At 42.0% G+C, this 21,499-nt stretch overlaps 1 protein-coding gene across 1 annotated transcript in view; it reads left to right on the top strand.

The window, feature by feature from the left end:
* Positions 1-6,379: 6,379 nt before the first annotated feature.
* Positions 6,380-21,499, top strand: part of LOC149277312 (nucleolar pre-ribosomal-associated protein 1-like) — a 28,448-nt gene continuing 13,328 nt past the window's right edge. Inside the window, exons 1-20 of the mRNA XM_089503087.1 lie at positions 6,380-6,515; positions 8,394-8,533; positions 8,848-8,999; positions 9,617-9,749; positions 10,157-10,253; positions 10,588-10,673; positions 10,949-11,074; positions 13,759-13,889; positions 14,283-14,478; positions 14,921-15,058; positions 16,964-17,137; positions 17,371-17,533; positions 17,765-17,887; positions 18,130-18,242; positions 18,710-18,820; positions 18,984-19,100; positions 19,354-19,492; positions 19,606-19,776; positions 20,016-20,215; positions 20,775-20,987. Of these exons, the coding sequence (XP_089359213.1) occupies positions 6,380-6,515; positions 8,394-8,533; positions 8,848-8,999; positions 9,617-9,749; positions 10,157-10,253; positions 10,588-10,673; positions 10,949-11,074; positions 13,759-13,889; positions 14,283-14,478; positions 14,921-15,058; positions 16,964-17,137; positions 17,371-17,533; positions 17,765-17,887; positions 18,130-18,242; positions 18,710-18,820; positions 18,984-19,100; positions 19,354-19,492; positions 19,606-19,776; positions 20,016-20,215; positions 20,775-20,987 (2,859 nt within the window). The remainder of the gene's footprint in view (positions 6,516-8,393; positions 8,534-8,847; positions 9,000-9,616; positions 9,750-10,156; positions 10,254-10,587; positions 10,674-10,948; positions 11,075-13,758; positions 13,890-14,282; positions 14,479-14,920; positions 15,059-16,963; positions 17,138-17,370; positions 17,534-17,764; positions 17,888-18,129; positions 18,243-18,709; positions 18,821-18,983; positions 19,101-19,353; positions 19,493-19,605; positions 19,777-20,015; positions 20,216-20,774; positions 20,988-21,499) is intronic.

The raw sequence follows: 21,499 nt of genomic DNA, 5'->3' as shown, positions 1-21,499 counted from the left end.
AAAGCTTAAATGCCTGAAGACCACATTGGAAAGCAACAAGGGCAGTAGCTCCTGTGTAAGATAGATAGATAGATAGATAGATAGATAGATAGATAGATAGATAGATGATCAATTAATCAAGGGCATTTGATTAGCAGCACCTGCCTGTCAAGCAACTTAATTTCTGTGGTAGCAGTGAGGGTGTTCTTAGTTTTTCACACATGGCTTCTCCATTTTGGCTTTATTTTTGTTGATCTGTCATGTGTTGTTCTATTTACCTAATTTTTAGACCTACTAAGCAACAGATTTTAGCAAAACTATTGAAAATTGGGCTGTAAGGATTACTGTTATGTTAAGAAAAAGCCCATCAATACCCTTATCAAAACTATATTCTTATTTATCATTAGAATTCTAAACCAAAATGGTTTTATTTTTTTTATTTTTTACATGGTTATATTATTTTAGTGCTAGGGGGGCAAAAATTACAAATTATATATTGAGACTTACCATTCATAGTTCATCCTATTTTAAAAATGTGATGTCATAGAATTTGATGAGAACAGAAGTATTAAAGCCCTGGAGCTGAAAACCAGTCCTGATTATTTGACACGATTTATACCCGTCTGACAGCCCTGGCTCTGACCAAGAAACACTGGCAAGGTGTGTCCAGGTCCGCTAGCTCTCGGTACCTTACATGTTAAATTCTTGCCCTCCTTACCTAGAAAGTTATACCCTGCCTAGCAGACTCTGTTACTTGATACACCTGTTCCTGGCGTACCTGGGTAGCTGACAAAGTATTATCTCGGATACTACCCTTAGACGCCTGACAATTTAAAGCAGTGCCTGGCAGCCTGGGTTACCTGGCATTCTTTGTCCCTTCCTGGCATATCTGACTACCTGTCACCCCTGTGTACCTGGAACAGTCTGCCCCCTGCCCAATACACCCTGTGTACCTGGAAGTCTGCCCCCTGCCCAATACCACTGTGTACCTGGAACAGTCTGCCTCCTGCCCAATACCCCTGCGTACCTGGAACAGTCTGCCTCCTGCCCAATACCCCTGCGTACCTGGAACAGTTTGACTCCTGCCCAATACGCCTGTGTACCTGGAACAGTCTGCCCCCTGCCCAATACCCCTGTGTACCTGGAACAGTTTGACTCCTGCCCGATACCCCTGTGTACCTGGAACAGTCTGCCCCCTGCCCAATACCCCTGTGTACCTGGAACAGTCTGACTCCTGCCCGATACCCAGGGCCGCCGCTGCTGCCGCCACGGGGTCCTCCTCCGCCGCGGGGTCCTCCTCCGCCGCCGCGGGGTCCGCTGCCGCCCCCTCTACACCTAAATGAAAACATTGTTGGTTTTTGTTGTTGGTTTTTTTTTACTTTATTTAACATCCTCCATGTTAAATAAAGTTTTTTTTAACTTTATTTAACATGGAGGATGTTAAATAAAGTTAAAAAAAACAACAAAAAAACCCAACAATGTTTTCATTTATATCACGGGCAGGGGCACCGAGCGGTTGCTCGTATAGTTCTCAGCAACCGCTCGACGCCCCTTACTCTCCGTGACTCTGTCGCGGTGCCGGCAGGACTCCTCAAGGTAAGTTAGGATAAGGAGAAGTAGGGAGAGGGGGGGGGGGGGGGGGGGGTAGTTTGAAGGAAGGGGCAGGGGGGGGTAGTTTGAAGGAAGGGGCAGGGGGGGGTAGTTTGAAGGAAGGGGCAGGGGGGGTAGTTTGAAGGAAGGGGCAGGGGGGGGTAGTTTGAAGGAAGGGGTGGGGGGGTAGTTTGAAGGGGCAGAGGGGGGGTAGTTTGAAGGGGCAGAGGGGGGGGTAGTTTGAAGGGGCAGAGGGGGGGGTAGTTTGAAGGGGCAGAGGGGGGTAGTGAGGGGGGGCACCAGAGGAGTAGTTCGCACAGGGCGCCGGAACACCTAAGGCCAGCTCTGCCGATACCCCTGTGTAACTGAAAAATTCTGCCCCCTGTCTGGCAGTTTTAGTTAGGTGGACAGCTGTGTCCCTGCGTGGGACGGTGACCCCACACTCTGCCCCCGCGCGTGGCTTCCCTGCTCACCTGAGAAGTCGGCGAGTCCTGACACCTGCAGGGTCCACAGCAGGAGGACGCAGCACACACGGCCAGCGATGACCAAGGGCTCCAGCGGTCTCCGGTCACAGCGATCTCGCTGGACCATGATGCGGGCGTGCTGGGGACTCACATGGTCCGTCCTTTACCCAGCCAGAGGTTTAAATGCCCTGGGAAGCGAGTCATGTCCCGGCTGTACAGGAGATCCGCTCTAACAAAGCTTGGCAGCCGGTCCCATACATACAGTGTGAGTCAGGGTTCTGCTGGATCAGGTCCACATCCAACCCCTTTCCTCCTCACACCCCCTTTCCTGCTGCCTCCCTTCTTAAGTGCCCTTTCTACCTCCCTCTAACCATCCAGCAGAGGGGCCCGGAGAGAAGCTGGTGGCTGTGATTGCAGCCCCCAGTATACAGCAGCTTGTGTCACTATCACTGGGAGTAAACAGAGCTGCCCTCCCTGCCTCTGGAGCACGTGGAGGGTTCGGAGATCCAGGCATCCACTCCCCCTTTTCCAGCCTCTGGTCTCCCAATGGGGACTTTAGACAATAGCAAAGAGCGCCACCTACTGGGGACATGGTGTATTGGCGTCTGCAACTACTGAAATCATATCGCTTGGCACTGTGATTAAACGACTTCTCTATTTACTAACCAAAGAGGGCTGGCCAAATGAACACAAAAAAGTGTTGTTTTCTCACCCAGCAAAGTGCATCACACCCCACGATGGTGGCCACCAGCGATAAAGCCACCTGTAAATGTGGGTGATGGCAGGTAGCCCAGCAGTGGCAGTGCCCAGCGATGCCTGTGACACAGGAGCCACTGTTGCTTAGCCAGTCATGTGGCTTCCTTATGTTTATTTTCCATTGCATAAGACTCCTTTGTTAATATTGGTAACAATGCCATTTATAGGGCAAATACCGTATGTGGGAACTCTCCATCGCAATGACTCTATTCTGGGGATTTAATTATGTGGACAAGCAATGGTTAAAGTCTTTATAAAAAAACAATAGTCACATTATACAGGGCCAAAGTAGCTCTTTTGCAGAAGAAACTGACTAGAGTAGGTATTCTATAGATCTTCCTTAACAGCGTCAAACCCCAATAAAAGTCTTTTTCTGGACCTTTTTTGAAAGGACAGGGTGTGTAGGAGATTTATTACAACGCACCTCACTAAGTTATGTATGTATTACGCATGGCCAGCTATGCCCTGGTCACAGAAGAAGCTCACTTGCCTTTTGATAATACAAAGCGATATCATGTTTGATTCCCCTACAAACCCCCTCCTTAGTGGATAAATCCCTATACCATTTTAGGAAGAGTCCTCTCCATTTTTTAAAAATAATTTTATCTAGAAAAAAATGATGCCCCATCTGCCGCGTGTCTTGCGGGGAGCTACTGTTTTGATCTGAGTTTGACCCGGAGTCTCTGGGGGAAGCTCTGCTTCCCTGGGTCTCTGAGTCACATTCATCTTTCTCTGGTCAGTGGAACCAGTGTTTGGCTACTCTCACATCCCCTCCCTTTCCCGGCTAATTTAAGGTTAACTGCCTCTTTAGTGAATACTATAATTCATTTTATATTATTCTGCACCAAGATGGCCAAATACATACTTGCCTGATGCAAAAGGGAGCTATAAATTAGGACAGAGAAGACCGAATCTAGGGTCAGCATGCAGTAACGTGGCAGAACAACATAGATATAATTTGGGCTCAATGGATCTTTCTATGTCCCAGTTGGTTCCCAAGCCCCAAATGATACATTTAGTGAATACAAGTTGATAATTGTCTATTTTTATCCACTTATAAAACATATTACATGAAAGTACCATAAAGCACACACTACATAACCCACAATAAAACCATAGACCCAACAACCTTACCTAGAGACGTGAAAATAGACGCAAGAGGATATCCGTATAATTCTATTACAACACGGAAAAGATTTGAAAACTCTTTAATCTTCACAGTGCCAGGTGATTAATACGGTTTCTCCACGTGGGAGGACGACACCTTATCAAATTTCCTTCACATTTCCACTGAACCTGCGCCAATTATTTCACCCAGAGCGCCTATCAAGAAAATCCAAATAAAGAAAAGGCATGGAAATGCAAACATTACAAACACGCTTTATTAAAGAGCGTGATAGATTCTTTTATTTGTACAACAATTATCACAGATTTCGGTTACCGGGAAATCGCGAGCCAAAGAATTCACAGCCCGAGAACAATTCTGTTAACCCTTGCAGTGTCAAAGATACTTAGAACTCATCTTGCAGGCACCTGCAGAGCCACACGAAGAACCTCGCAGAATAAGCCAGATCCTTTGATTTCTGGATTGTGGAGACCCTCGCATGCATTTTCATGGACATGGGCTCTGTAGTCTGGAAATAGGTAGCCCTAAATCATTGGTTTTTGACAACAAGTGCAATATTTGGCACTCCAGGCAAATGCCTGGTGGGTCGCTGCCCAACATCGCTCCATACACACCCATTGTACAGCGCTACATAATTTGATGGCGCTATATAAAACAATAAATAATAATACACACTGATCTTCTGCTCGGCAAATAATGTGCGGCCACCGCTTGGATATGCCGGTCCATATGCTACGTGAACATAAAGACGTCAGTGGCACCGACAGCATCCAAAATCCAAAAACAAAATGTGTTTTTCTCTCTATTTTAGTATATGTATTTTTTTTATTAATTATAACTAATAATGATGCTTTATGTATTTCTATGATTTTAAAAGAATGTCCTATTTCTCCTGAACAAAATGATGTATCATTTGTGCGGGTTCATCAAAGATGGAAAACACAACTCATGGTTTAACAAACATACGTTAAAAAACGACCCCAAAACAAATCTGGTCATTAGGTTATGAAAGTCCCCAGGTGTGAAGGGGTTAAAAATATTTTCTATTCGTTACTCTTATTCGCGTTGGCATATACAGGAAAATAATAAGTGAGATGTTTTAAGTTTGTCACCTAAATATAATTATAAGAAAAGCACAAAAAGTGGCTTGGCCTGCCATAGGGGGAAAAGAATGAGCATCTATGCCCGGCACTCAAAGGGTCTTTTTTTAACACTTTATTTATTTATTATCGGTGGCTACTTTCCTTAAGCGGTGATACACACTGAAAACTCTGCAGCTGTGGGTTGCATAAAATATTACAGATAAAAAACTACATATTTAGATTTAAAAATAAATAAATAAATAAAAAATCTAAAGAAAATCTAATATTATGAAATGAGTGGAAAAATATTTTAAAGAAGACTTTAAAACTTAAGCTTTATTCCTTCCTATTAAAATAATAATTTAACTTAATCAATATCCAAAATCTAAGAAGTAATGGAACATTATTATAGTTACTTCTTTTTATCCAATAGGGGGTTTCGAAGTATCTTTTTGGTATAGCAATAATGTAATTTCTAATATCGGTATCGATAGTTAATTATTATTGTAATAGACAGGGATAAAAGTTAGGCTTTAACCCCTTCATTACAATATTTTTCTTCTCACTTTATCATAGATAAAATAGTTTAAACTCTTTGGGTTACTCACAAGGAATACGGTACATTGAGTGATTTGCTACACTTTCTAAAGAAAATTATGATTTCTATCCCAAAAGAAATAAGATATAATATTATAATAAAAATTAGATTCGGCATCTCAATTTTTCTATTCAGCACATGTAACAGAAACATAGAATTTGCCATCAAAACAGAAGATTGGGCCTCATCAGGTCGAATTGTTATGTTATATACTACTTGTTATGTCCTGTTTACCCATTGTACAGCGCTGTGGAATATTATAGCGCTATATAAAGCAATAATAATTGTTCTTGTCTTAGATTCAGCATCCATATGCCTATACCATACATTACTTACAATTATTTTTATAGCGCCAGCAGATTCCGTAGCGCTGTAAGCATATTTTTTTATAATTATAATTTTTTATTGCTTTATATAGCGCCATCAAATTCCATAGCGCTGTACAATGGGAATCCCCTTACTGTTATTAGCCTCAGTCACTTCTGCTAGTGCTAGGAGCTGTTCTACTTATTTACCACCCTCATGTTAAGCATAAAAGATTACAAATTCTATCACTGGGAGTAAAATAGTATTTGGAAGTTAATACAATGCTGGGGCTTACGGAGAGAACTGGGCTCGTTGCTCTCTAGCTTGTGCTAACCAGTGTGCGGAACGAATAGACTGCGCGCTTTGTTTCCGAGGGAGAGGGGAGAGCGCTGGACCGTTTCCTGAATGTTGCCACACGTGGTTAGCTGACAGTGAGGATTCCCTTATGCTGAGAGTTGTGCGCTAGCCCGCGCTCATCATGGGGAATAAGCGCCGGAGTTCGGCTCCTATGGAGCCTGCTGAGCAAGAAGCAAAGAAACCCAAACCCCTGGAAGTGGAGTTCACCGGGACTCACTTCAAATCCATGCTAAAGGATCCGCAGACTGCCCTGAAAGGTGAGGGGAGGAAGCAGGAGCAGTGATAGTAACTGGTCTATGCAGGGCAAACTTCGACTGGCTTCTCAGCTGCGACAGAACTACAACTCCCATGATCCCTAGAAAGTGTGCACCCAACCAAATTCCAGCTTACAGTCATGGGAGTTGTAGTCCTCGAAAGCTAACTGTTGGCTTAGTGATGTCAGTAAAATAATATTTAAACTCTGTATTTTCTCTTTATAATAAACTGCTTCTGGTATGAGATTCTGTACAGTATGAGTATGAGTATGATGTAGAGTACTTTAATATGTATTCTTCTTTAGTGAGGACTGTCCTCACTCACCATTTTTATTATGCACCTTGAAGAGCCAACCTAGACTTGTACTCAGGTGAACCCCAATAAGACCAGCCAAGCATAATAGTTAACGCTGTGGGATGGAAGTTTTCATTGTTGATTGTTTTTGTTTGTAATTTACCCCTGAAATGGCAGATTACATTAAATCTATTTACCGTATTTGCTCGATTATAAGACGACCCTGATTATAAGACGACCCCCCAAAATCTGAATATTAACTTAGGAAAAAAGAAAAAGCCTGAATATAAGACGACCCTAAAGGAAAAAAGTTTTACCAGTAAATGTTAATTCATGTAAACTATTTTTTTTAATAAAAGCTATGATTGAGAAAAATATTTTTTTTGTTTTTATTTCTTGTATTTTCCAGCCTGTCCCCCAGTTACGCACATCTGCCCCCAGGCTTGCCACACCAATATGGCACTGTGGCCCATGATATGCCTTTTAACCCTCTATATGCCACTGTGCCCCATGGTATGCCTTTTGACCCCCTATATGCCACTCTGCCTCCAGAAATGCCTTATACCCCTATATCCCATTCTGGCATTTAGGGGGTTAAAATGCATATTATGGGGCAGAGTGGCATATAGGGAGGTATAAGGCATTTCAGGAGGCAGAGTGGCATTAAGGGAGTTAAAAGGCATTGTATAGAGCACTCTGCCTCCAGAAATGCCTTATACCCCTATATGCCACTCTGGCATTTAGGGGGTTAAAAGGCATATTATGGGGCAGAGTGGCATATAGGGAGGTATAAGGCATTTCAGGAGGCAGAGTGCTCTATTAAATGCCCCCTTAACGCCACTCCAGAAATGCCCTATGCCCCCATTTAACTAACACACACACACACACTCTCTCTCCCCCCCCTCCCCTCCCCTCTCCTCTCTCCTCTCTCCCCTCTCAGCCCTCTCTTACCGGTGCTTCCAGCCGGGGCAGCGGGTTGACGTCGCCTTCTGCTGCAGCCGGAAGGAGGTGGAGTTGGCAGCGGGGGTTTGTATGCGTCCGTCGCGTATACTTTCCCCGGCTGTCAGAGATCAGAGATCTCTGACAGTCGGGGAAGGTCTACGCGACGGACGCAGACAACCCCCGCTGCTAGCCACACCTCCTTCCGGCTGCAGCGGACGTTGTCTACGCGGATCGCGTAGACGTCAACCCGCTGCCCCGGCAATACAGCAGGAAGCACCGGTAAGTGTGTATGATGGGGGGGGGGGAGTCGGGTGAGACAGGAGGATCCAGGTCCCCTGCAGCGGTGCGGGGGATCTGGATCTTAGTCTCCTAATCAGACTCTATTTGAGGTCTGATTAGAAGACGACCCCGATTAGAAGACGAGGGGTATTTTTCAGAGCATTTGCTCTGAAAAAAACCTCGTCTTATAATCGAGCAAATACGGTATATAGCGCCCACAGATTCTGTAGCGCTGTTACAATTGGGGGTAGTGTAAATATTTAACAGACAATTTAAAATCCACAAGCTAAGATGTATTGGTAAAAAAGGAGATGAGCTCCCTGTTTTTGTGTGCTTAAAATCTATTGGATTTTTTTTTTTGTTAGGTTTGGGACAATTTTTAAACCTATCCAGAAAACTGCCTTCCACTGATTTGTATGACGTGGTCGAGGGGTACATCAAGATCTCTGTGGAATGCATCGAGATTCTCAAATTGTTAGATGGAGAGAGACGCCCTGAAAATGAAGTAGGTGACATCTCTTTCTAGATGTGCGTGTCGGTAACCAAGGTAGTGCCAGGGGAGTCTGATCCATTTGTGAAAACTGTTTTAAATCATGCAAAAATAATTGTAGCAAACCATACAGTATGTTCCACGTGTTACCTTAAAGTGGCCACGTGAGTTTGTTACGAATTCTATAAGGCAATACTTATTGTATTATTCATTGTCCCAGTGACACAAAGAAAATACAATGTTGCTTTTACTTTCGCATCATATTTTGTGCTGCTGTCTATTAGTAGTTTCGTGAAGTTTTTGCTTATCAAATTGCTTAATGATTTCAGAATATGATAATTTTTCAAGTTCTGGAGGCTATTTTATTGAGGACCGCCAGCGACCTCTCACACTTAAACGTGGCTGGTGTCAACATAGTGAAGACGATGCTGAATTCACACATGAAGATTATATATGCGTCTGTATACTCGGTGACCCACAGGTGAGTCACGGTGAGCTAAAATGTTTCCAAAGGGAATAATAGTGGGTTATCCCCTAATCATTTAGCTGAAGCTTTAGATTATGAAGAACCCGTGATCTCTTTCATGGGCTGGGCAGGCACTGTCTAATGCATAGTTAAATTGTAGAGGTGAACAAGCTGGTCAGTGGCATGATACAAGCAGATCCAGACCAAAGGTCCAGATTTCTGATGTGTGCATGAACTGAACTGCCTTCACTCTCTCTCCTCTCTCTCAACATTACAACACTATGTACAACCCAGTACTTAAAAGGGGTACTGCAGCCATCATATACATTAAAGCACGGGGGGGGGGGATTCTGCAGAACTCCCTTCAAACAAATTTGCCCTTTCCCCTGCCCCCAGCTAATTGCCTGCAAGATATGTGTTCCCTGCACATGATGTACCCTCTTCCAGTCAACTCCAGTGCAGTCTAGTAAGACCCCTAGTACGCATGGCAGATCATTGGGGAACAATCCAGCTCTTTTATGCTTTTTATAAAGTATGTCTAAATTTAATAAAATAATAGTGACGAAGTTAGCTATTTATAGCATAATTCTACCTAAATCCACTTTTTTTTTTCTTTTTTTTTTTCTTCTCAGGATGTCTCGAATTTGCCTAAATTTGTTGTCTGCAATGGTGACTCAAGGACCAGAGTGCGCCAGGGATGTTTTTAGCCATTTTGATTTTAACAACAAGTTCCTGCCAGGGTTGTTAAAAAAGAGAGATAAACAGGTAATGGAATATTGTGAACTCATCTGTCACAAAAAGGCATTGTTGTTATCATCCTACTGAACTGAAAGACAATAGTTTGAAATGCTGAAGGGTGAATAAAGTAACAAGTGCATTCTTTTTTTTTGCTTTTACTCTTTTAGGGAAAACAAATGCTTAAAAAATATATATTGTAGGAAAGGAGCCTTTTTGCAGAATTTCTTTTGAGTGCAGTGTAATTTACAAAATATATATTGATTTTTTCAATATGTAAAATCCATTACCTCGCCCTTCAGTAGGTGGCATCGACAGCTATGTAAATGTATTTAGTTCTGGATGATTGGTCTTTAACCTCTTCCTCTGTTTTGATGGAAGTTACTTTGCTTTTGTCTCTCCCTTTAAACACACAGCTGGTTTCTTTTCTGTTACAGGGGAGGCCGGATGTCAGGATGGCGTATATTCAGTTTGCTCTGTCTTTCCTGATTTCTGGAGATAACACAACCATCGTTCAAGTCCTAGAACTAAAAGGTATTTGCTTGTTGTTACCAGCTTTTAATCACCAATGTTCTGTGAATAGGACTCTGAAAACACGAGAAATAAAAAGGACATTTAGGAGAAAAAAAATATATTGTTTTTTAAAGGGGGGGGTAAGAAAACAAAATAATGTTTCCCCATTTTTTGTTTCTGCACAAGTAATTATACATTAATTTTGGGTTATTCAATAAAGACAACTGTAAAAATAAGAAAAAATATACTGAAATGGTGTAAAGTGGTAAATATGGTTATAGCTATATGGTTAAATAACGTATTGTTCTATCTAGCCTTTCTTCTGCTGAGTACCTTTTTGTTTTCTGTATTACAGATTTCATTGGAGAGATTTTCAGCGCTGGTGTAAAGGAAGACAGAATTTCTATTGTTAATCTCCTGCTTTCACTGCTTGGAACCAAGGTACTCGCTGTATACTATTGGTAGACAAGGATGTCCCGCTTTAGGGTTATATAAACCAGAATTAGAAACTTTGCTATAGAACCATTCCTTGAATCTTAATGATAATTTTATGATTAACACAGAAAGGTCCCAGGGACAGCCAAAATCTCCAGTTTCATAAAAAAAAATAGAAATCAGTTTGGAATTCTTGGTAAATTGCAAATGTTTGGTTATTACTAGATATACAATCTGTATGACTATAAAAGAGTTTTGTGCTTTATATTTTTTTCCCCTAGGTCGTTCACAATAAAGTAATCACAAAGACGCAGAAAGTTCGCTTTTTTACATCGGTCATGTTAAATCACATTGCTTCGCTTTACCGCTGGAACGGTATCGTTGATGTGAGCACAGAGGATGTCAAGGTAGTTTATTGATTTGCAGCTGTTTTGCAGATTAATTTTCTTAATGTATTTTTTTTTACTCTCTGCCTTTTCTTTGGCTGACCCAATCTCGACATGTAACCTTCAGAGCAGGGGCGTACCTAGAGTATTTGGCACCTGGGGCGGATCCTGTATGTGGCACCCCCCCACACACACTTTAAAACTGCATAGCTTCTACCGTTATATACCGGCGCAGACACTGAAGGTGGTACAGCATAACACTTAGTGTTATCATTATATACTGAGGCAGACATTGACGGTGGTACAGCATAACACTTATCACTATATACTGAGGCAGAAATTGACGGTGGTACAGCATAACACCTATCACTATATACTGAGGCAGAAATTGACGGTGGTACAGCATAACACCTACCACTATATACTGAGGCAGACATTGACAATAGTGCAGCATAACTCCTATCACTATTTACTAAGCCAAACATTGATGTGGTGTAGGCCTACCACTTCATTAGTAGTAGGGATGCACCGAAACAAATTCTGGACTGAAACGGAAAATGCAGCATTTACCTGGCCGAAACCGAATATGACCCCCCACACACCATAAAAAAAAAATCTAACACTTTTATTTAAAGTAAGTAACACACCAAAATAGGACAAAACAATGAAATAACAATATTAATATATATATATATATATATATATATATATATATATATATATATATATAATTAACAGCAATCACATTCCTATCATGCCCAGGCATACCCAGATTCCAGGATGTACTCGCAGACTTGGCATGATAGGAGTATGATTGCCCTATCTACCCCTTCTCACTCCCTTTTGTCCTACCTACCCCTTCTCACTCCCTTCTCCCTATCTACCCCTTCTAACTATCTACCCTCTCCCCCTTTGAAGTTCACTTACCTTTCAGGAGTCCTGCGGTGGGGGTGCAAGGCTTCTGTCTCCCAGCTCTGCCACTGTATGGAACAGTATAAAGTGATGGGAGTTATGATGTACTAGAGCATAATTATATAATGAAAAATACATTGGAAATGGTACAGCATAACACCCATCACTCTCACACACTTACCAATCCGCACATATACCAATCCGCGCACATACCAATCCGCGCACATACCAATCCGCGCACATACCAATCCGCGCACATACCAATCCGCGCACATACCAATCCGCGCACATACCAATCCGCGCACATACCAATCCGCGCACACACACACCAATCCGCGCACACACACCAATCCACACACACACACACACCAATCCACACACACACACACACCAATCCACACACACACACACACCAATCCACACACACACACACACCAATCCACACACACACACACCAATCCACACACACACACCAATCCACACACACACACCAATCCACACACACACACCAATCCACACACACACACCAATCCACACACCAATCCACACACACACACCAATCCACACACACACACCAATCCACACACACACACACCAATCCACACACACACACCAATCCACACACACACACCAATCCACACACACACACCAATCCACACACACACACCAATCCACACACACACACCAATCCACACACACACACCAATCCACACATACACCAATCCCCACATACACCAATCCCCACACACACCAATCCCCACACACACCAATCCCCACACACACCAATCCCCACACACACCAATCCCCACACACACCAATCCCCACACACACCAATCCCCACACACACCAATCCCCACACACACCAATCCCCACACACACCAATCCCCACACACACCAATCCCCACACACACCAATCCCCACACTTACCAATCCACACATATACCAATCCACTCTCACTCACTGAATGCTTTTCTACCTTTCCTCTTTTCGCCTTACAGCTTCTTTTCCTCCTCTTCGCTCCTCTTCTTCAGTTCCTCTGTCTTCTTCCGGTTCAGTGGGCGCGGCTTCAGTGTTGTGCGCCGGGTTCAAGGGTTGAACCCGACTTAAAATCACTCAAGGGAGCTTGAGGTCTGTTAAAGACCTCCGATACCGCTCCCTTGCGAGCCTGCTCCTCCAGCGGCGGACATTACTGTCCGTCTCTGGAGGGGTGCCGGCAAATTGGCACCCCCCTGATGAGCAGCACCCGGTGCGGACCGCTGCCCGCTAGGTACGCTACTGCTTCAGAGTGACCAAGGTCTGAGCTTAACTCTTAATATGTAGCACAAAAAAAGTTACTGAAAATATATATTCTTGAACTGCTGTCCGGAAGTAGGTATACTTTATAAGTATTCAAAAAAAAAAAATAGGATTAATGTTGTTTTAGTTTATATGCGTGAATTTGTGGCTGTCTGACCACATGATAAATTACGCTCCAGTCCTTGATCGGTGTGACGTTCTATTGGACGCACCTGATTGCGCAATGTTGTATAATTTTCAAAAGATAAGCACTTCAAAGCCAAGTATGGTTTTAGCAGGAGTCACTTTATTTTATCTTCCTCTGTTAGTTTTAAACATTTCAGTCTTTTTGTTACCCAAAACTATCCCCCCCTTTATTCCTTTCCCTCGGACGGGAAGACGAGATTTTACCTTAGTTGTATTGTAAGTGTTTTGGATTTTATGTATTTTGGCTGTAAAGATGTGGATTCTGTTCTATCTGCCGATTTGCTGAAGTTCTCTACCTGTTTCTCTTTAAGGATGTCAAGGATACGAAGGAAGCTGGAAAAGTCATGGTGAGGGAATTGGTTCATGGTTTCCTTATGGACCTCTGCTGTTCGCTGAAGCATGGAATTAATTTCTACGATCCAAGTCTCGGCACGGCTGGAAGGTAAACACAAATTTCTGTTTGAAAGTGATACCAAAGAAGCAATGCTTTTCCATTTGCAGTGGATTTCCACTGAATTCCGCATTCCTTTCAAATATGGCGGCAACCACCTGCTGGAAAGAGCTCTGGAAACGATCAACGATTGCTTTCTTTCCTCAGCCGGTGTTGCTGAAAAAACTAATCAGGGAGCCACGTGATTGCTCTCCTGAGCAATCACAAGCACCATATTGAAAGGCAGCATTTCTAAACTCAACACACACCCCTCAAATAATTTGGGGAACTCACACACCCTTTGCCCTGTTCATGTATATCTAATTTTTTTTACGCCACGTATAAGTATGAATTTGATGTATGTTTTAGATGACAAGTTCCTTCTATTTGTATTTACATTTCCAGGGCTGGGAATTTGGTACTTTTGAGGTTTTTGGTTTCCCTTAAAAGTGCCACCGAAGATGACCTGGTAGCTGAGCTCGTGGTGAATATACTCAAGGTGTGCCCTGATTTACTGGGAAGGTACTTTAAAGAAACCCAGTATTCATTCGCTCCGCGTCTCAAGTCTGCCTGGCTGGACAATATCAAATTACTTAAAAAGGTAAGGAACCAGACAGTCATTTCTGATTGCACAACACCATAAATTTATATATTTAAAAGAAAGTCGCCATTCGTAACGCATACAGCCTTCCAAAATCCCCTTACACGCCACAGCCCCAGAGGTGCAGAGGCTAATGCATGAGCATAGCAGGGATTCTGAGTTCGTTCATTCATTTACAAGGACAAAAGTATTCATTTAAAAAAAGACACTCGGCTATAATGTGCATTAAATTGTTTATGATGGCGGCAGTGTCCGTTCAAGCAGAGAGGCATGTGATTTGATAAAATGGCTTCTTTGGTTATAGCGTATGAAATAATATTATCGTATTCCCCCATTCAGGCCTTTTTATCGTCGCTTATTTAAATGTCTCACAATCGCAATATATGGCCGGCCATGGCTGGTTCTGCGTATATTTACCGGTAATGTTTGTTTCTCCCTTCAGATTTATGAAGCCCTGCCACCGGTCTCTGCTGCTTTCAGGACGACCGAGTTTGTCCCGTTCCCGCGACTCGTATCCATGGTGATGGTAACTACAGTAGCGCCCGTCTGTAACAAGGCCTTCTTCACACAGGGACTAAATGTGAGTGTTTTATCACCAACAACATAGCAATGTAAATATAATGGTTTAAAGGCTGTGAAGCTGTTATGGTGCCATTAATATCCATGTCATTTTAGGTGTTATTAAAATATATATTTATATCTATCTATATATATACACCAGAGGCGTATCTACCGAAAACAGCGCCTATGGCAAGCACTGAAATTGCGCCCCTGTCCAAATATCTCAAACCCATTTATTAGTCCCTGCTGCCCATATATATATAAATATTAGTCCCTGCTGCCGATATATATATATATATATATATATATATATATATATATATATATATATATATATATATATATATATATATATATACCAATAGCAGGTATAGATCAACACACAAACCCAGATCAATTGAAATTCACTTGTGATCTCAGCACTGAAGGTATATATCAAATAAACTGAATCAGACATACAAATCCTGTATTTTCAGGTATACAATAATAATATATGAAACGTAGCATCGCAGGTATAGATCAAATAAATACATGGAAACAGCATTGCAGGTATTAATCAACTGAATAAGACATATTAACCCTGTGTTTGCAGGTACACATAAATAATGTATGGAAACATAGCATAGCAGATATAGATCTACAGAATAACACAAAAACAACCCAGCTTTGCAGGTGTAGATCAATTGGAATTCACATAAAAACACGGCATTAAAGGTATATTTAAAACCCCCTAAATTACAGGGGTAGATCACAGGTTGCACACCCCAAAGCAAGCCCTGGCGTCCACACTGCCCACATAGAACCTGACCAGCACCCAAATTACACACACATAAGATTTGCCATCTTTGTCCCCAAATAGTTCAGCACAAGTCAACTTTGTCCCCAAACAGTCTGGCCTGTGCCATCTTGGTCCCCAAGGCTCAAACCTCCTGCTAGTGCCATCTTTGCCCTTCCACAATTATACATCTATGATACACACAAACACTGTCACTCACTAATTCACACTTTTATTCAGACAACTCATCCACACATTAACCCATGCTCTCCCTCATTCATTCAGTGCATCCACACATTAACTCATGCTCTCCCTCATTCAGACAACTCATCCACACATTAACTCATGCTCTCCCTCATTCAGACAATTCATCCACACACTAACTCATGCTCTCCCTCATTCAGACAATACATTCACATATTAACTCATGCTCTCCCTCATTCACTCAATGCATGCACACATTAATCCACTCTTTACTTATATCACTTTCTAACCCCTCTCCCTCCCTTATCACTCCCTTACCCCTCAAAAGCGGATAAAAAAAAAAAAGACAGCGTTTAAAAGCCGCTCGCTGGTGCCGGCACCGGGACGGAGGTAGAGGCCTCGTGGAGGAGAATGAGGGCCGCTGAGCGGTTGCTAGGCGCCCCTCTCTCTCCTCCGCATCAAAAAAAAAAGACGGCGTTTGAAAGCCGCTCACTGGCGCCCCCTTCAAATGGCGCCTATGGCAGGAGCCATAGCTGCCATACCCTAGATACGCCTCTGATATACACAAACCAAAGGGAGCGGCTGCACACTCAGAAATATTGTTAATATACACAGGCTTTTATTTGCCCGGGTGCTCCAAAAATAGCCAGACACATGTAACCATGTATATGGTTATATATACACTGTTTAAATGGGCGGTTACATACATTTTTGATGTTATTTTCTTCATAAATCGCAGGGGATTATGAGATCTGAAATAAGAGCCATTGGACCAAAAACTTCCAAGGTTAAAAAACTATTGGGAAATCTGCTGATTCTGTTTGTGTTCCGTTTCAACACATAAAGCCAGGGATCACTGGGTGCAGTTTAATTCACGTCTTGTGTGATTGATTTGATGGGTGACTGGTAATAAAGTGATTTTTATTTTTGTCCTCACCGATTTAGCTGCCAAACAAAATAGTTAAGCACACGATCCTGTCCCTCGTGTCCGCCATACTGAAGCGGGCAGAGCAGAACATCCATCACTGCCTGCGAGAAGATGTCTGGCAAAAATCTGAAATATACACGCCGGCTGCAATGGCTGAATTCTCCCAGAAATACAAAGAAGCTCTCAGTAAGGTAAGGAGACTTACGCAGAGGAAGCCAGGTAGCTGTCTCGCTGTAGTGGAACTCTTGCTTTAATTATGTTTACGCTGCCGTGGGGGTAAGTAGGAGAGTAATAAGAGGTTCTAAGATCTCAGTCACACTGGGATGGTACAGAAAAATTTTCAGCCTTTAAAATAATAATAAAAAAACAAAAAAAAAAACAGCCCCTGATAATTTACGTTTTTTTTATCTTATTTTGTTTGCAGCTTTTGCCAGACGTGAACACCGTTGTAGCTGTATGGCAATCCCTTTTAAAGCGAGAAGGCGCGGAAGCTGATGGTAAAAATGGCGCTGAGGAGACCCCGGATGCAGAAACAAACCCAACGACCTCGTTCCAGGAAATTCCCGAGGTTACGGAAGAAGAACATGGTTAGAGTACATTCTTAGACACTTCTGCGGGCTTCTGGTCCGTAGCGGAGGAGCCTCCATGGGATAGAATGCAAAAGTATCTAAAAGCAAATATAAATCACTTAGAGTGATGGATACAGAGTGTAAATCTACTTCCTAACTCTGTTTTGGTTTTTTGGGGAACTATCCTTTTTTTTTCGTATACGTGTCCATGTTTTAGTGGGTAATGAAGCCGCTTGTCTTTCCATCCAGGTTCAGATGACTTCCAAAGCGTTCTCCTGAAGGCCTCCCTCTTGCAGGTCCTGTGTCTGTATCAGAGGGTCGTTCCACACCTGGTAGCTCAGTGTAACTTCGATTTCAGCAAACTCCTAAAAGGTAACCTACCTTGGCCCATTCTCATCTAGATTATAAGCTTCTGGGCAGAGCCACCACTTGTATTATAGTTCGTCCATAATAATAAAAAAAAAAAAAAACAACTTTACTTTAGCTACCATAACCAAATTCATTGGTGCTATAAGTATACCGAGAATTAAATAGCTGGTATATAAAGAGGAAGTCCCAGAAATCATACGGTTTTGTTTATTTCATGCATCTGTTTATTCTTCCCCAAAACGCAGGTATTGTGAGTGAGAGCGGCATTCGGGAAGAGGTTCCTCCTATGCTTCAGCAGCAGATCCTTCAAGTTGCTCTTGAGCTTCCAGCCAGCAAGTTTTCTTGGTTTAAGTTCCAGGTATATTCCTTTGTTCTTGTGTTCTGATTCTCTCCACTCCACACTTCTGTGATATATATAGATATAGATACACACACATGTAATACATAAAATACATTAGTTAAGACACTTAACATTTTTCTGCTAAAATATATATTTAAGGGTCAATAAAGTGGTTTCCTGACGTGTTGTCAAGTTCTCGTCGATGCAAAACAAGGTGTGGATCAATGGTGCATCGTATCCTGCATTATTCCATCTGGATCCAGCTTACACAGCCAGAAATATACAAAACAGATAAAACAATTATGTTTTTTGAACATAATTGTTTTATCAGAACGTCTTGTGGGCCATATGAGTAGATTTGCTTGTAGTAAAGTTTTATATTCAGAATTCTTAAAAATCCTTAAAGTAAAATTCAATCAGTTTTAAAGTGAAATCTCTCTTCTTTCCGTCATGTCTTTATGTTTTTCATTTTGATTCAGTTGCAGGATGTCCCGGATGTGTGTGGAGAGAAATCTGTGTTCTATCTGCTTCTGAAAATGTTTGTGTCCTGTAACAAACCACAGCTCAAAAATTCAACCAGACTATTGATTATAAAGGTACATTTTAATTTATGTTTTTAGTGTTTTTTTATGTTATTATGAAAGGTATGCTTCTTAATGACAAAAAGAGAGATTAACGTGCCTTATTTATTTACTAACCTTCAGATACCCCGTGCTACCAGATCGTCTTCATCTATCTCTTTATTTTAACTCTTTCTAGGTTCTTCGTGACAGTGGAGTGTTTGAGTATACTTGGAAAGAGTTGGACCTCTGGTTGAGACATCTCGATAAAGTAAAAGCCGACTCAAGCGAAACGGTCATCCAGTTTTTGGAACGGGTATATCATCTTCCGCACTTGTTACATTTTTCTGATTGCATGTAGACTGTCCGAATTCTCATGTCTAATGATCCCAGCTCTCAAGCCATTCAGTTATTCTGCCCGATTGCTTGTGTACCGGGTGCCCTTTTCATGATGGTAGAAAAGGGGTCACTGATGGTAGAAGTGGGTCATTGGAAATTCATTCTTTATATTGACTGTTATGCTTTTAAGCCCCCCCCCCCAAGCCTAACTCCTTATCTTTTCCCTGTAGATTTTAATTAAAGTGGTGTCTAACCCCTATCCATACTCCGACAAAGCAGCCGATTATGTCCAAGAGGCCAGCGTCCTGCAGACCAGCTCCACCAAGCAGGACTCCGATACAGTCAGCATCCCTATCTCACATATCGACGGTCAGCTCGTAGTTTACTTCACATCATAGTGAATGCACGATTTGTCGTTTTCTTGCGCTGTGTACTACCTGTATTTTGCCGTATTCCTTTATGTCTGTTCCTTCCTTGTACAGATGTTCTGGACATGGTGGATGTCATTGTTGAGGGCAGCGAAGGACTCGATGAAGAGATTGGCTTTACCCTGGGCGAGGACCTGATCGTCCAAACGTTTCCTTTTAGTGCTGTTGTACCTGTGGCTTTGGAGGCACGGAATAAGCTGCTGGCCCTGGAGGAGAATGGAAATGGTATGCATAGCAGTGGATCATAGTATCTTCCTTATCCATTCTAGTCTTTGTTCTGCTCTACTTGGAAATTAGGAATTGCGTGGAAATGTTGTAGATGGGTTCATTCACTTTGTTTTCCCCAAAAGACTTTAACCCTTTCGGTCATTGTTAGTAAGTACTGATAATCTTATTGTGAACTAAATCATGAAAACGGACCAAGAATCCTGCATCGCTTCACATTCTTGCGTTTTACTTCTTAGATTGTGTCCTGCAGTATCTTGTCTCGGTTTTGACAGATGTCCTTCACACCCAGAGGGACCCACTTGCTCTTTGTCTAATGATTCAGTCTTACGACAAAGAATTAAATGCTCTAGACGCAAACTCCTCCAAATATGCCTTGCTTGGACGGTTTTATAAGTACTACAGCCTCTGGGTACCCACTTCTAACAAAGAAACCCTGGTAAGTGAACCTGGATTATATTGGGTATTAAAATGTTCTTCATCTAGTCTGCCTGTTTTTCCTGCTGTATTGTCCTTAATTGGTTCCTTGGTCTCGTTTTAGATTCAGGATAACCATATGCCTATCCCTTGTATGTTTAAATTCATTTGCTGCATTAGACTCTACCACTTCTGCTGGGTGGCTGTTCCACTAATGGCACCTTGTCAGTAAAATAAGATGTCCTTATGTTGTATCTAAACCTCTGACCCTCTAATTTAGGATCTTGAGGTCTTGTCCTCCTTTGGTAATATGCTTTCCACCTGTGCTTTAAATCCTTTTATGTATTTAAATGCCATTCCTGATCATTTTATCCCGGAGACCATTCTCTGAACTCTTTTTAGATTGTCTGTATCCTTTTGAGATGAGTTCTGGGGATCTTAGAACATGTCGCTGATGAAGATGATATTTATATCATGAAATATTTTAAAACTAAACCTTGGATTTGTATTTAAGACTGTTTGCAAGACTTACCGTTTTATTATAAAAGGTGACACTTTGTGATCTTTGTACGTCGTTGCAGTTCAGCGGACTTGGTGACTCTGAAACTGGTCTGGCAGAGGAATCCTCGTACTCCTCGTTGCTGAAGAAGACGTTTGCGAGCAGTGGTCCTTCAGACAGTCACGAAGAAGAGACTCTGAAAGATGTAATCTCGCAGGTCGCACTAGAGGAGCTTCCAGTAGCTGTCAGACATACAGTGCTTTACCTCAAGACAACCGCGGACAACTTCAGCAAGGTCGGTATCCGTTTTAACCCAAAAACTCGGAGAAGATGAGTGAATGTTCTCCTTCCCTCAACAGAGCTGACAAAATGTAGTCCTCACAGTCTGCGTACAGTTTTCAGATTAGCGCGTAATATAAATTTGAGCGTCAAAGTCATAACAACAGGCAGGTTAGAAATGATATCAAAACAAGGGAAGAGGTATACAGATTATTTTATATGTAGGAGATATTTAAACCATTGACCGCACAAAATCCCAGGGCCCCCCATACCTGTCTCGTTTTGGATGTTAATGCTAATATTATATGTTATGCTAAATATTATTGAACAAATAAATGATAAATTATATAGTGAGATTTAGAGACGTTATACAAAAATGCATATGAAACAGAAGATTTAGTGGTGTTTTTGTCTGTTTGTTAATTTCTTCAATACATGAGTTTCAAAGTCTACAGTGAAGCAGCATTAACAGTTCCTGAAATACTTATTAATTTATCCAAACGGTGCAAAATCATTGTTTTTGTGCGA

Source organism: Sceloporus occidentalis, unplaced genomic scaffold (genome assembly GCF_023333645.1).
Source record: "Sceloporus occidentalis isolate IW3139 unplaced genomic scaffold, rSceOcc1.0.p SCAF_219, whole genome shotgun sequence".
NCBI classification, from domain to species: Eukaryota; Metazoa; Chordata; class Lepidosauria; order Squamata; family Phrynosomatidae; genus Sceloporus; species Sceloporus occidentalis.
This window is presented reverse-complemented; position numbering and strand designations above follow the sequence as displayed.